The 14,611-nt window shown below is 44.5% G+C and overlaps 2 protein-coding genes across 3 annotated transcripts in view; one reads left to right on the top strand and one right to left on the bottom strand.

Annotated features, from left to right (window-relative positions):
- Window positions 1–9,094: 9,094 nt before the first annotated feature.
- Window positions 9,095–14,611, bottom strand: part of LOC138769242 (uncharacterized) — a 26,578-nt gene continuing 21,061 nt past the window's right edge. For both annotated transcript variants that reach the window (XM_069947580.1, XM_069947581.1), the window contains exons 3-5: window positions 12,926–13,285; window positions 12,401–12,676; window positions 9,095–11,038 (exon numbers count right to left, since the gene is read on the bottom strand). In XM_069947580.1, the coding sequence (XP_069803681.1) occupies window positions 10,845–11,038; window positions 12,401–12,676; window positions 12,926–13,285 (830 nt within the window). In that variant the 3' untranslated portion in view covers window positions 9,095–10,844. The remainder of the gene's footprint in view (window positions 11,039–12,400; window positions 12,677–12,925; window positions 13,286–14,611) is intronic.
- LOC138769243 (phospholipase A2 inhibitor and Ly6/PLAUR domain-containing protein-like) overlaps window positions 13,715–14,611 on the top strand; it is a 40,071-nt gene continuing 39,174 nt past the window's right edge. The window contains exon 1 of the mRNA XM_069947584.1: window positions 13,715–13,747. The gene's annotated coding sequence lies outside the window, so the exon portion shown is untranslated. The remainder of the gene's footprint in view (window positions 13,748–14,611) is intronic.

Raw genomic sequence — 14,611 nt, 5'->3', positions numbered from 1 at the left:
CTCCCTCTGCCGCGTCATCAGCTGCTCAGCCGCGATTGGCTGAGCATAAAGTTAAGCTCAGCCAATCGCGGCTGAGCTGCTGATGAGGGCCGCACTTACAGGGAAGCTACCATTGAGGTGGGGGCCGCAAACTAGTGTCCCGAGGGCCGCAGTTGGCCCGCGGGCCGCGAGTTTGAGACCCCTGCTGTGGATTATGAACTTGTTGTGCCTTATCAGCACACCCCAGGGTCAGCAGTGGTACTGCAGGTATAATAAACAGTAAACTTATAAATTGATCAAGACTAATCTGGTCCCTAACAAATATAAATATATATATATATATATATATATATATATATATATATATATATATATAGTCATCATAGGAAAATAAAGGGCAGTACATGTTTAAAGTCAGAAGTTATATACAGAGCTGCACAATGTGGAATACAAAATTATCTCTACCTACGTGTACAACCAGCCAATTGCCTCTGCGCTTCAAGACAAGAAGAAAATGTAAGAGAGGAATAAAATAACAACAAAGGCACAATAGGAAAGACAAGACAAACAGGAAAGAGGGGAAATAACAGTAATGGAGTAATGGAGCACCCTCTCTTCCCCAGGGAATCCAAGTGCCCACTCAAAGGGGGCGTCAGAAAGTTATATAGATTTGTTATTTACATCTATTGAAAAAATCTCAAGCCTTCCCATACTTATAACCTACTATATATCCTGCAGGAAGTGTTATTTGCCTCTCACAGAACGGGGAGATAATCTAAGTATATGGTTGTGTATGTGTGGGTGCAGGTGCTAACAGAGTAGACCAGAGTCCTGTGCATTTAGTCAAAAAAATAGAACACTTTCCTGAAGGAAGATTCAGGTTCAACAGTACATGTGATACAGTAGTGCAAATCTTGACACATGACTTTCGTGCTGACACAGAGGTAACCAGTGCTTGTAAACGTAGAAGGTACTAGAGAGAGAAGAAGAAGAGGAACTTTCCTATGCCCACTAGTTGCGAGGTACCAATCCTAGGTGGGTAATATAAGCCCCAGTCATCGGTTATCTGGGTTTAGTTGGTTTCCGAGACTTCCCACTTGCCTTGTTTTGTGCAGTAGGATACGTGGACCTTTTCCCTGGTAGCTTTGTCCTACTGGGGTAAGTTCTGCTTGCTTCAAAAGACTTCCCTGCACTGTTTAGAGAGGGTCCTGGTGTGGGCAAGGGTTATCCTAGGTTGCTTCTCTCCCCCTTAGGTGAGCTTAGCACTGCCTAAATGCTGTAGTTACTTGCATAAAAGAAAGTCTTTGGTTTGTAATTTTTGTTCCCCGTCACAGATCCTGGCCAAGCCAGGCCCCGGCTTAACTTAGTCTGCAGAGACTGGGTCTGTTTGTGTTCAATCACACTAAAAACTAGTTAGGAACTGACTTCACTTCCTCCACCAGGCTAACTCCTCCTCCAGGGGCTAATACTAAACCCTCCTGTGAGTGGTGGGGCTGAGTGTAAGTGACAGAGAGGAGAAAAGACATAGGTAGAAGAGAACCAGCACCTGGAATTGGTCAGCACAGAACACATAGTATAAAACAAGTCCTTCAGCTGTGCAACAGGTTACGTTTAACAGCATTGACACCTAGTGGGGAAAACTCAGTACTACATCTCCCACTTGTGAACCTGAAAGAGTGACTTACTCAGGTGTTCTAGACAGCACCAGTGGTAGGGCACCAAACATAGTTACATAGTAGTTGAAAAGACACATGTCCATCAAGTTCAACCATGAAGGGGATGGATGAGGGGAAGGGTGGGTGATGGGTAGATCCTGGCAATACTCCTGTAACATTACTCCTACAACACCTACTGGTTATACTCCAGAACATCTCCAGCGTTACTCCTAAAACACCTCCTAGTCATACCCCTAAACACCTCCGCAGAGTGTGAAATCAGATGTATGCACTGGAGTAGCGGATGTAACAAAGTGCCAGCATAAAAGAGCTGCAGCGTCCATTTGGACCACAAGGTGGCGGGAGATGTCTGTCTTAAAGGGAACCAATCACGCCGAAATTGCCCCCATTGATAAGGAAGCGTGCTGGTACATCAGCCAGCACGCTTCCCAAACATCCCCCTGTCCCCTCTGTCCCCTCTTTTGTTAGCTCGTAATCTTACTTTTGTGATGTCCCGCGCCGTATGCTAATCAGCCCTAAGTAGTCCGGGTGGGCTGAACTAGTCAAGGTGGGCTGTACTAGTCACGGGCCTGGGCGCTGTAATCACGCCCAGAGGGGCGTGATTCAAAGACCTTCGCTCCACCGACGTCATCTCTGGCCCGCGTTCACGTCGGCGGCGCGCCGCGTCTTTCGCATGCCGCGCATGCGCAGTACGGCGGGAGAAGACGCTGACGTACTGCGCGTGCGCGGCGTGCGGAAGACGTTAGCGGCGCTTGCGTTCCAACGCCGACGTCTTCCGCACGCCGCGCACGCACAGTACGTCAGCGTCTTCTCCCGCCGTACTGCGCATGCGCGGCATGCGAAAGACGCGGCGCGCCGCCGACGTGAACGCGGGCCAGAGATGACGTCGGTGGAGCGAAGGTCTTTGAATCACGCCCCTCTGGGCGTGATTACAGCGCCCAGGCCCGTGACTAGTACAGCCCACCTTGACTAGTTCAGCCCACCCGGACTACTTAGGGCTGATTAGCATACGGCGCGGGACATCACAAAAGTAAGATTACGGGCTAACAAAAGAGGGGACAGAGGGGACAGGGGGATGTTTGGGAAGCGTGCTGGCTGATGTACCAGCACGCTTCCTTATCAATGGGGGCAATTTCGGCGTGATTGGTTCCCTTTAATTCCACTGTATGATTTCCAATGGAGGAAAGAGCAATTTATAGAGAGCATAGTAGGAGTATTTACAGAGAGCCACAGCGAGGGAAAGAAATGGCAAGGCTCCTTGTGTTTTTCTAGAGGAGACCTGTGCCTCTCCTGCAGGAACTTGACCTGAGGCCACATTCACACACCCGTAGTGCAGTCCGTCGCCGCACTACTGTATGTGTATCCGTAGTGTTCCGTGCTTCACGGAGCACTACATCATTACCCCAGAGATCCACACATCATTACCCCAGAGATCCGTGCCGCAAAAAAACGGTCCGCATTACAACATGTCCATTTTTTTGCAGCACGGATCGCGGCCCCGTACGGACATGTGAACGGGGCCATAGGATAACATTGGTTTCATATTCTGTCCGCAATTGCGGGCAGAACAACGGCCCTATATTCCTATATGGCTACAACACCAAACAAAAGCCTAATGTGGCACATCAACCCAATACCAGAACCAGAGTTATATAGTTTAATTGATAAAAAGACACGCTTATACTTTTAAAACATAGTAGAAGATGTTGATATAGAAGTGGGTTATGGGGCCCCATGGGGAGACTTTGTGGCTGGAAGTAGTCATCTTTACTGTCTGAGGTGGATGATTCAATGTAGACGTCCCCTGTGAGTAACTGGATGTAATTCCCTGCACTTGGCTGAACTTGAAGGATATTTGTATACAGCTGTAATACTAAAGTGTATTCTCTTATATGGTCTACAGAGCTGCTTACTGTCACTCTATGGTGGCTATATAGTGGTTTTTCCTCAATAACAGTCACTATGTAGTAGTAGTACAGTATGTGGTTATAGTCTGGCAGTATTACCTGTCTATTCTATATTGGTATTGGGCAGTACTATTAGTAATATAACCCTTGGAATATTACTTTTTTTTTTTTTGTAGCGACATTATGGTGGTAATATTTAGTCACCGTGTGGTGATGGTGTTACGGTAATATGTCTGCAGATAGCATTCGTTCCTGTTATAGTGGTGTTATTTGGTAACTGTATGACCATTATTTAGAGGTATACTGTATTAAAGTAATACAATATGTTTTCCTTAGGACCCCAGTCACACCCCTGTATGTGAGTTTTATATTGACTTTGTACCTCTGATATACTGCTCATGGCATACAGTAGATGGCGGCAGTATTTATGAGATGTACATATAAAACCAGTGCTTAGCATTGAGTTACTGTGCGGATTTAAAGGACAACTCTGGCCCAAACTATTTTTTAATATGTTATTACTTACGGAAAGTTAGACAAATTTCTAATGTACATTAATTATGGGAAATGCACATATAGGGCTATTTTCCTTAATTTAGTAGATCAGGGAGACTTCAGATTCTCTAAAAAGAGATGACGTCACGAAGCGGGGGTGTAATTATAATGGATCGCCTGCAGGGGCGCACTATATATAGAAGTTAATGAGTACCATTGACTTCTATATATAGTGCGCCCCTGCTGGACACTCCATTGAAATTACAATGGATGTGTATGTACATGTAATACAGTATACAGTGTTTTTGATTGAATACATTTATGGAATACTTTGGGGAGCAAGTGTCCTTGCTCCCCAAAGTATTCCATAAATGTAATCAATCAGTACATAACAGTAAGCCCGCCGCCACCGAACGCCCGCCGCTACCGAACGCCCGCCAAACTGCCCCTCTGGACTATACTCAGCTACTACTCTCATCAGAGAGAGTAGTAGCTGGGTTCTATCGCTGCTGCTGCCGCCACCGCTGCTGCTGCTGATGGGCGCAGGGGAGCCGCTCATCACTCTGCAGCTCTCATCCCCCTCCGCTCCCCCCTCCTCCTCCGGCCAAACTTTACTCTATGTGATCGCTGAATCCCCGCAGGCGCCGCTCTCCGATCACGCATGCCGGCTCCCGGTGCTTCCTGGTGTCCCCGGCCGGCATGCGTGATCGGAGAGCGGCATCTGCGGGGATTCAGCGATCACATAGAGTAAAGTTTGGCTGGAGGAGGAGGGGGGAGCGGAGGGGGATGAGAGCTGCAGAGTGAGCGGCTCCCCTGCGCCCATCAGCAGCAGCAGCATTAGCGTCGGCGATAGAATCCAGCTACTACTCTCTCTGATGAGAGTAGTAGTTGAGTGTAGTCCAGAGCGGCGGTTCAGCGGGCTTTCGGTGGCGGCGGCGGCGGGCTTACTGTTATGTACTGGTTGACACTTGCTCCCCAAAGTATTCCATACATGTATTCAATCAAAAACACTGTATACTGTATTACATTTACATACACATCCATTGTAATTACAATGGAGTGTCCAGCAGGGGCGCACTATATATAGAAGTCAATGGTACTCATTGACTTCTATATATAGTGCGCCCCTGCAGGCGATCCATTGTAATTACACCCCCGGTTCGTGACGTCATCTCTTTTTAGAGAATCTGAAGTCTCTCTGATCTACTAAATTAAGGGAAATAGCCCTATATGTGCATTTCCCATAATTAATGTACATTTGAAATTTGCCTAACTTTCCATAAGTAATAACATATTAAAAAATAGTTTTGGCCGGACTTCTCCTTTAATAGACTATTCAAAAACTTCTACTTAGCATTTTAGATACATTGTATAAAGAACAGTAATTTCTATATTTTATTCTTAGTTGTATTTGCAGCAGTGTTTACTTTCCTGCTCGGGTTGCCTGGTGACGGTGAGCGCCTGATGTCTGTGGTAGTGAGGTGGCTGACGTCTGATGTGGAACAATTTGTGTCAAGGAACAAAAACAGTTCATTGTTATTACACTCCAGAAACCAGACTGTAATACGAGCGGTAAAGGGGGGGGGGTCCTCATCAGCTTCTGCTTTGCACATTTTTGTGTTTATCAGAAATTTTTTTATTTTTATTTTTTAAATAAAGTAAGTCAATGGCTAACTGATCCTGCCGTATAGTGTACAGCGACCCCATATACCGTCCGTTATTGCGTCCGTAAATGTATGAACTCGGCTTTTTTATTTTTAGGAGAAGTAACAGAAAGTGATGGTCCCAGCACTCCATGTTAAAAATATTCAAAAATCTTTATTTCATACCAAAGAGTAAAAACAGCTCATGTGCGGTAAACAGGAAGGACCTACGCGTTTCAACCATGATTAAGCGCGCATGCGCGAAACGCGTAGGTCCTTCCTGTTTACCGCACATGAATTGGCAAAATGAATTACCGCTCCACAAATTGGCAGCTGGCCGAAGCCGGACCCGTGCACCCTCTTCCATCATATGAGGATCCAATTCAACCCAACTAAGAGGCGAGCTGACCACCACTATTTTTTATTTTTAATCAACAGGGGTCATGCTAGCAAGCAGTTTTGCAATATACTCACATTTTTAATTTTTCTATTATTTAAAGGGGTGCTCCAGTGAAAATATTTTTCTTTCAAATCAACTGGTTTCAGAAAGTTATATAGATTTGTAAATTATTTCTATTTAAAAATTTCCAGTCTTCCGGTACTTATCAGCTGCTGTATGTTCTACAGGAAGTGGTGTTTTCTTTCCAGTCTGACACAGTGCTCTCTGCTGCCACCTCTGTCCATGTCAGGAACTGTCCAGAGCAGGAGATGTTTTCTATGGGGATTGGCTACTGCTCTAGACAGTTCCTGACATGGACAGAGGTGGCAGCAAAGAGCACTGTGTCAGACTGGAGAGAATATACCACTTCCTGCAGGACATACAGCAGCTGATAAGTATGGGAAGACTTGAGATTTTTTTTAAATAGAAGTAAATTACAAATCTACAGTATATAACTTTCTAAGAACCAGTTGATTTTAAAGAGTACCCCTTTAAGTTTTCTTTGTTTAAATTAATGTTATTCATATGGCCACTATGTGTCTCCCTTTCTGTTAAACTGTGCTCCAATGCTGGTGCAGCGGAAAATAATAAACACAGAATCCAGCTCTTAACTAGAAGATAACTTTACTTAAGTTATAATTCCCTTAACTTAGGTTCCATATTAGAAAAATATTCTGTGCAATACAGGTTAACACGTGGCCGTAGAAACGTGCGCCAAAAATAATCACAGAGGTATATAATCCTTTCTCTAGAGGGACCACACAGAACATTGCACTTCGGTGCTTAGAGTGCGAGAAATAGTTGAGTTGAGTGAGTTCGTAAAGGTGTAGTCAAGTAGAGCAGGTACAGAGACTGTCTTAGGGCCCTATTCCACGGAATGATTATCGTTCGCATAATCGTTAATGATAAGCGGTCCAAACGACCGCTATTGCGAAAAACCTTCATTCGTTCACACATTTACATGAAAAGATAATCGTTACTTATGATCGTTCTTGCGGTCGTCTTGTTGTCGCTATTGCGTTCGTCACTACTGCGAACAATGTCTTATTCAATGCAAACAATTTACGAACGAGCAACGATAAAAATAGGCCCAGATCTTATTAAACGATCAACGATTTCTCGTTCGGTCGTTAATCGTTAACTGCTATTCAACCGAACGATTACTATACTATTACTATTACTCTAAGGAGGGCACCAAAGGGACTTGATATTAGGAGGGAACCAAGAGTCACTATTACTATATAGGGGAATAAAATAAAGGCCTATTACTATATAGGGGACATGTAAGAAGGCAATATTACTTTAAGGGTAGTATTACACGGGCCAATGGGGGCCCGAGAACAACTGTAAACGAGCGCCGATCTGCTAGATTGGCGCTCGTTTACTGGGCCTATTACACGGCCCGATAATTGTTTAACAAGGGCTACATGGATATCGTTACCAATGTCCTTGCAGCCCTTGCTTTAAACGGCATACATTACCTATCCATGGTCCAGGGCTCCTCTTGTTCTGTGCTTCTCCCCGGGTCCCATGCACTGCAGCTTCAGAGCGGCCTGTCTTAGAAGCACAGAACAAGAGGAGCACTGCAGCCTGAATAGGTAATGTATGCACTTTGCAAACCGTCAGTTGCCGGCGGCGCACCGCTATTATACGCAGCAATGCGTGGTCGGTGCCAACAATTATAGGTCCAAACCTATATCAACGATCAGCCGATCGTTGTGTTTATTACACGGAACGATAATCGGCCGGACAGGGCCAATTTGGCCGATTATCGTTCCGTGTAATAGTACCCTAAGGAGAGCACCGTTGGGCGGGGGGGTCTATTAATATTTATAAGGAACTAAGAGGCGCTATTACTGTAAGGAGGGCACCAAGGGGACTCAATTAATATTAAAAAATGAACTAAGAGGCACTGTTACTATATTCAGTAGGGATATAAAAAGAGGACTTACTACTATGTGGGGGCATATAAGGAGGACCTATTACTATATAGGGACATGTAAGATGGCACCTTTACTCTAAGGAGGGCACCAAGGGAGCTCTAATATTATTAGGAGGGCACTGAGCCAAAACTTTTTCTGTGGACAATGAGGGGGAACAATTGTGATACATAAGGGGCGGCATCCAAAGAGACAACCTGCCGGGACGCTACTTGCAGAAGGTCTTAGGGTTCTAAATGGTAATATTACTGTAAGAAAGACACTAAGGGGAGAATATTACTGTATGGGACACAAAGACAGAACTGTTATTTTGGGGGCATTATTACCATCTGAGACACTGTCTGTCCGGCAGAAGTCAGGGACATTGCTGCAAAGCAACACGACTAAGATATCTGGGCAGTAAAGTTTACAGAGGTGAGGTGTGACTGGTAGAAGCCATCATGGCGGTCTGGGCCAGATGGAGAAGAACCAGTAGACATCACCTGTGGTCACTGGATATCCCTATAATCACTTATACGGTGCGCAGAGCCTGTATACAGCTGCATAGGATGAGCCCCCACAGCTGTACACATCTGGCATGGTTGGGGGCCCACGGGTTGTGTTCCGCACCCTTGTACTGAACCTTATAGTGGGAGAAGAAGGGAAAGTTTAGTTTGCAGTCTGTGACTATTCATTTATACTTTATTATGTTCCTATCGTGTATAATATGGAAAACAATGACCTATAAATCATGTGACTAATGGTTCATTCCTGTAATGTCTATTACTACTAATACTGTCCCACATACAAGAGAAATCACATCCTGTTGTTGCCTACAGAGTTACACTATTAGCACCTTCTATCTGGCAGCCACCTCGGAGACGTCTATATTGTGGTCTCGTATCTTAGAAGCACAGAGGGGGTACAGGAAAAGAAGGTTCTTTTATCTTGTGGTATCTCATGTGGTTATCAGTGTCATATATTACATATCCGTATAACAAACACCATAGACGCATTCAGATGAACTCATTTTATTAACACAGCAAAGTAACATAGAGAGACCAACACAACATTCTGCTGAAGCCAAAATACTGGACCATGAAAACTACAGAGCTGCACTCACTATTCTGCTGGTGGGGTCACTGTGTACATACATTACATTATCATCCTGTACTGGTCCTCAGTTACATCCTGTATTATACCCCAGAGCTGCGCTCACTATTCTGCTGGTGGGGTCACTGTGTACATACATTACATTACTGATCCTGTACTGATCCTGTATTATACCCCAGAGCTGCACTCACTATTCTGCTGGTGGGATCACTGTGTACATACATTACATTACTGATCCTGAGTTACATCCTGTATTATACTCCAGAGCTGCACTCTCTATTCTACTGGTGGGGTCACTGTGTGCATACATTACATTACTGATCCTGAGTTACATCCTGTATTATACTCCAGAGCTGCACTCACTATTCTACTGGTGGGGTCACTGTGTACATACATTACATTACTGATCCTGAGTTACATCCTGTATTATACTCCAGAGCTGCGCTCACTATTCTGCTGGTGGGGTCACTGTGTACATACATTACTGATCCTGAGTTACATCCTGTATTATACTCCAGAGCTGTACTCACTATTCTGCTGGTGAGGTCACTGTGTACATACATTACATTACTGATCCTGAACTGATCCTGAGTTACATCCTGTATAATACTCCAGAGCTGCTCTCACTATTCTGCTGGTGGGGTCACTGTGTACATAAATGACATTACTTATCCTGAGTTATATCCTGTATTATACTCCAGAGCTGCACTCACTTCTGATTACCTATGTAATGTAAAATAAAATGTGCTCTACTAGACAGGTAGCTGTATATCCCACATGGCTTGCAGCTAATAAATGTTCGCCCACACATGACATCTTGTCTCTTGCATTTACCTGCACCAGTTTCCACTGGTGCCCCTCCAGACGCCTTTTGCAGTACTAGGACCTGTTTCGGTAATGTTAATCCCAGTGCCTTCCTTTCTTATGTAAAGGATGTTCCTCTATCCTCCTCTCAGTTCTTGCAATGTACTTAGAATTGATCTAGCTTTTGCAGCAGCTGCTTGGCATTGAACGCTGTACAGTATGATCATGAATTTCCAACAGTTAAGTCCAGCTGGTAATGGTTTAGAGTCCAGCTGGTAATGGTTTAAAGGGTTTAGAGTCCAGCTGGTAATGGTTTAAATGGTTTAAAGTCCAGCTGGTAATGGTTTATAGTCCAGCTGGTAATGGTTTAAATGGTTTATAGTCCAGCTGGTTATGATTTAGAGTCCAGCTGGTAATGGTTTAGAGTCCAGCTGGTAATGGTTTGGAGTCCAGCTGGTTATGGTTTAGAGTTCAGCTGGTAATGGTTTGGAGTCCAGCTGGTAATGGTTTGGAGTCCAGCTGGTTATGGTTTAGAGTTCAGCTGGTAATGGTTTGGAGTCCAGCTGGTTATGGTTTCGAGTCCAGCTGGTAATGGTTTCGAGTCCAGCTGGTAATGGTTTTGAGTCCAGCTGGTAATGGTTTCGAGTCCAGCTGGTAATGGTTTCGAGTCCAGCTGGTAATGGTTTCGAGTCCAGCTGGTGATAGTTAAGAGTTAAGCACATTTTCATAAGCGCCGCTATGCGTATAACTGGAACCTGTCATCATCTGAGAAGCAACTTAGTGTCCAGTGTGAAGTATCAGCAAACAACATAGAACAGCCACAAGAACACTACTAAAAACCTATGAACCCTCGTATAGTATTCAGCCGATCAGCCAGTATGTTTTCTCTTCGAGTGAGCAGAAAATTTTGCATATGGTACAACGACTTGGACTCTTCTGTTCCTCTTCTTCTTCAACCATAAAGATATAATAATAATTGTAATCAGAATTAAGAGGGAGTTACCCAGAACTGAGACGTAGAGGAAGATGGGGTGCTGCGGGGAATGTGATATCTCCAGGTCACCTGAGGGAAGGAAAACAAGATAAGAGGTCATGCTTAAAGGGAAACTCATCAAATCTTTCAGAACCTGCAGAAGATGACATGGTGACGGGATGTTCCATAGTACAGGCTCCTAACACACGTTTGCAGTGTCCCAATGCCCATTTGACAGCTGAATGTATAATGTTGTTGTCTGGCTTTGCACTTTAAGCAGTCTTTGGATATTGTATATTCAGTGTATGTGCTGCTGATGTATTTTGCACATTGCTTAACGACATACACTGAAGGGTTTTGTCAGTGCAAAGGTTAAACATGATGTGTAATTACCACATCCAGTAACATGTATGGGAGTAAGATCCTCTGGTCACCTCCTGTCTCTCTAACAATATAGAGATAACTGACGTATGAATAATCCTTTGGCCAATTGAAGGTGTATGGCCGACACAAATTTTTGCTAAGTCCTTATTCAAGTCCAGCAAGAAAACTCTTCCCCTCTTCTACAAGAAACGCTGTGAGGATCATTCTATTCTATTCAGTTATTCTTCTTCGTCTAAACCAGGGTTGGAGAAATTGCTTAAGGGCTCCCTGGCATTGCCATCCATTATCCAACTAAACGCAAACCAGATGGAATAGCATGCAGCTACAATCTACAATTTTCATAGTCATGAAAAAACAGAAAACTCTTTGAATGAGAAGGTGTGTCCAAACTTTTGGTCTGTACTGTATACTGATGTATATTGTCATGTACAGTACAGACCAAAAGTTTGAACACACCTTCTCATTTAAAGAGTTTTCTGTATTTTCATGACTATGGAAATTGTAGATTGTAGCGGCATGCTATTCCATCTGGTTTGCGTTTAGTTGGACAATCATTTATTTTTTAACCTGACAATGACCCCAAACACCTCCAGGCTGTGTAATGGCTATGTGACCAAGAAGGAGAGTGATGGGGTGCTACGCCAGATGACCTGGTCTCCATAGTCACCAAACCTGAACCCATTCAAGATGGTTTGGGGTGAGCTGGACCGCAGAATGAAGGCAAAAGGGCCAACAAGTGCTAAGCATCTCTGGATCTCCTTCAAGACTGTTGGAAGACCATTTCCGGTGACTACCTCATGAAGCTCATCAAGAGAATGCCAAGAGTGTGCAAAGCAGGAATCACAGAAAAAAGTGGCTACTTTGAAGAACCTAGAATATTGTTTCACACTTTTTTGTTACATATACTGTATAATTCCACATATGGTAATTCATAGTTTTGATGCCTTCAGTGTGAATCTACAATTTTCATAGTCATGAAAATACAGAAAACTCTTGGAATGAGAAGGTGTGTCCAAACTTTTGGTCTGTACTGTATACAGCTGTGTATAATGTGGCGGCATACCTTACCTGCACAGGTAACCTCAATGCTGCGCTCCGCCAGACTCTGACGCAGGTACCGTAGGTTGCACGTGAAGGTGGGGTTCTGGTGAGGTCGGCACCGCTGGGTCTCATTAGTCAAAATGCTGACGAGCCAATAGGAACTGTCTAAATCCGGATTCACACTGGATGTAATATTGCTGTATTCATGGTCCTGGGATGCCCAAAACAGGTCCACCTTCTTATGTGCTTGCACTCTAACCGTACAGATGATGTCGCTGTGGTTCATAGATATAGTAAAATTATCTGTAAATTATTATAAGTTATAGATTATTATAATTAAGATAGATATGAGAGATAGGTAGATCACTTCCTGGACGTCAGCTCCATGGAGGAGGAACAGAAACTGCTCATCTTGCTGGAGGAGGAATAAAACAGTCAGCACAGCAGCACAATATGTGAGTGCCTGCCATAGACTGGGAGGAGCATGATATGCCATGGACTCCTATACTGTGACCCCCCCCCCCCATCCGGACATGTTGTAGATGTGCTCACCATACACTAGTAGATATGTTCCATTCCCGGTACTCCTTGTATTTTTTGCCCCGATCAGAAGAGACGTCTCACATACGTAGGTGTCGGTATATGGCAGCTGTACGTTGTCGATGGCCAGGGACAGATCATTCTTTAACGTCTGGTGGATGAGCCGTGAGTTTTTGCCCCTGGGGGTCATATGTCTTTGTTTGGGGTATAGATACTCTTTCACTTTGTCCTGCTCCAGGATTAACCAGTATAAATTGACCCGATCCAGTTTAACCTCAATAACCTGCATGTAGCAAGTTAAATTAACGGAGGAGCCCAACATGGCCGCTATAGCCGGTGGTTGTAACAATGTAACGGCACAATGGCCGCCGCCTGTAACACAAACAAAAGGTGAGGGTTGTATGAATACATAGGCAACACAGTTTCTGCATATCAAGGATAGATATATACAGTGGTACCCTTGTGTAAAAGTAACTTGGATTGAGAGCATTTTGCAAGAAGAGCTCACAGTTTTTAAAAATTGTGGAACAGGCTCAGTTGCCCCCTAGCAACCAATCAGATTCCACCTTTAATTTTCCAAAGAGTCTGTGAGGAATGAACAGTGGAATGTGATTGGTTGCTAGGGGCGACTGAGCCAGTTTTGTGGCCTATAGGGCAAATATAGTAGCCTTGTGCAGTGGAGCAGTAACCATAGCAACCAGTCAGCTTTCAGATTTTTCATTTTCAGAGGCCCTTTTTAAAAATTTAAAGTTTTCATCTGATTGGTTGCTATGGGCAACTGCTCACCCGCTCTTTTGTATAAGGTCTCATAAATCTCCTCCATAAGCCACAATGGTGAGAGTATACAATTATAATCCTATGATTTTAGCTGTGGTTTATAATATCTATAGATCTTTGCAGCTTGATCTATGTCAATTATCTATTAGTGATGTCCCCTCCATTGTTCTTTATTACGATGATGTAGCACATGGTGAAGGAGATGTAGGGTCAACCAAAGGCCCTATTACACTAAGCAATTATCAGGCTTACTTGGACGATTATCGGGCATTACGGACGATAATCGCCTCGTGTAATAAAAGGCAACAATCAGCCCATATGAACGATGTTGGCTGATCATTGTCTTTCAACATGTTGAAAGACAAACGGCCGAGATAGCAATGATCTGCTGCCGTCATTCAATGCAATAGGAGTAGCGGCAGCAGACCACCAATATCTCCTATAAGCTCTAAAAATCATCCCCCCGCAGCTCCCCAAGGCCCCCCTCCCCCCTGCACTTACCCACTCGCTGTCTGTGTGCGCCTACAGCAAGCGGGAAAAGACGAACAAGCAAGCACTGATCTGACAGGTCGGCACTCGTTTTCTCCCGAAGATCGCCTTGTGAAATAGGGGCTTAAGTTTCTGCTATGACAGTCTGCCACTTGCTTGTAGAGACAGTCTGTCTTGGTCACCACCCCATTCTTAGGGTCCTATTCCACCGGACAAGCAGTACCCGATCAACGACGTAAACGAGCGCCGATCTGCTAGATCGGCGCTCGTATACTGGGCTTATTCCGCGGCCCTGATGATCGTGAAACAAGGGCTGCAGGGACATCGTTACCGATGTCCTTGCAGCTCTTGCTTCATATATTACCTGTCCGGGCCGCAGGTCTTCTTCTCCCGATCCCGCGAGCCGCAGCAGCTTTGGAGCGGGGCTGTCTG

This window comes from Dendropsophus ebraccatus, chromosome 12 (assembly GCF_027789765.1).
Source record: "Dendropsophus ebraccatus isolate aDenEbr1 chromosome 12, aDenEbr1.pat, whole genome shotgun sequence".
Taxonomy (NCBI): Eukaryota; Metazoa; Chordata; class Amphibia; order Anura; family Hylidae; genus Dendropsophus; species Dendropsophus ebraccatus.
Note: the sequence above shows the minus strand (reverse complement) of the source record. Positions and strands in the feature narration are given on the sequence as shown.